This window comes from Acanthamoeba castellanii (assembly GCF_000313135.1).
Source record: "Acanthamoeba castellanii str. Neff unplaced genomic scaffold scf7180000084763, whole genome shotgun sequence".
Taxonomy (NCBI): Eukaryota; Discosea; order Longamoebia; family Acanthamoebidae; genus Acanthamoeba; species Acanthamoeba castellanii.
This window is the reverse complement of record NW_004457323.1, coordinates 238,912-239,883: the sequence shown is the minus strand read 5'-3', so window position 1 is coordinate 239,883 and position 972 is coordinate 238,912. Positions and strand designations below refer to the sequence as shown.

Here is a 972-nt window from a genome sequence, read left to right as displayed (position 1 = left end):
TCGGGATCCGCATCTATCGCTACCCGTGGCTGCTGGCAGGGCACGCTGTCAAACAGCTGCCGCTGAACCTGGCCACGCTCGGCCTGGACTTGGGCTCGCTCGGCCTGGCCGGGTCCACCATGACGGTCGCGCTGGGCGTCCTCTACAGCGTGGCGCTCTTCAAGATGCGCCAGATGCTGAACGATCGTGAAGAGGACCTCCCGGAGGCCATGGTCAAGGAGATCATATCAAGCGTCGTCAACGTGGCCCACCTCCGACGCTTCGCTGAGGAGCTTGTTGTAGGGGCAATCCTCAAGGGGCATCTCCTCAACTCGCTCATCCGCATTGAATACTAGACCTCCAGTCCACATACACACACACCTCTCAACCTGTCAGCGTGCCGCCAGTTTATCTGGTAGGCCCGCAGGTCTCTTCTCTCATAAACCCAATGTTCATATCATTGCTTTCAAGTAAGTGTGTTTTATCTGTTGAGTTTTGGTAGAAAAAGGGAAAACAGAAAGTTAGAAGAGTGTGAGAAGCCACACCAGTGGCGAGTTGAGGTGCAGCCCAGAGGCCGAGGAAGAGGCCGGGCACGAGCTGAAGGAGGCCTCCGAGCACGTGCACGGAGAGCACGACGCGTCGGCCGACCCGACCACCGAGGGCTCCGGGTAGCGCTGCTTCGCCCCCGAGCCGCGGCAGTCGCGGAACGTGCCAAAGGCCTCCACCACGAACGCGCTGCTGTTGCGCTCGCCCGACATCTCGAGGCCGGCGTCGGGGCACGGGTAGACGGTCCACTCGGAGCGCGACACGTTGATGGCCACAGAGGTCTCGTTGACCAGGCCTGCGCCGTCCTTGAGCGAAACATGGCCCGACTGGTCGAAGCGCGACAGGTCGGTCAGCAGAACGGAGGCCGAGCCCCGGGTGCCGGTGACGGTGGCATTGGGACCCTGGCCGGCGTCGCCGGCCTGGAGCACGATGTCGCCCGCGCCGTGA

General features: G+C 62.6%; 2 protein-coding genes across 2 annotated transcripts in view; one reads left to right on the top strand and one right to left on the bottom strand.

Moving 5' to 3' along the window:
* Positions 1-119: 119 nt before the first annotated feature.
* Positions 120-335, top strand: ACA1_240710 (uncharacterized protein; the record flags this gene model as incomplete). Its single annotated transcript, XM_004335329.1, has 1 exon — positions 120-335. The coding sequence occupies one exon, from the start codon at positions 120-122 to the stop codon at positions 333-335; it is 216 nt and encodes a 71-aa protein (XP_004335377.1).
* A 165-nt stretch (positions 336-500) lies between these two features.
* ACA1_240500 (uncharacterized protein) overlaps positions 501-972 on the bottom strand; it is a gene marked incomplete at both ends in the record, with an annotated part of 5,962 nt that continues 5,490 nt past the window's right edge. Inside the window, one exon of the mRNA XM_004335328.1 lies at positions 501-944. Coding sequence (XP_004335376.1) covers positions 501-944 — 444 coding nt within the window. The remainder of the gene's footprint in view (positions 945-972) is intronic.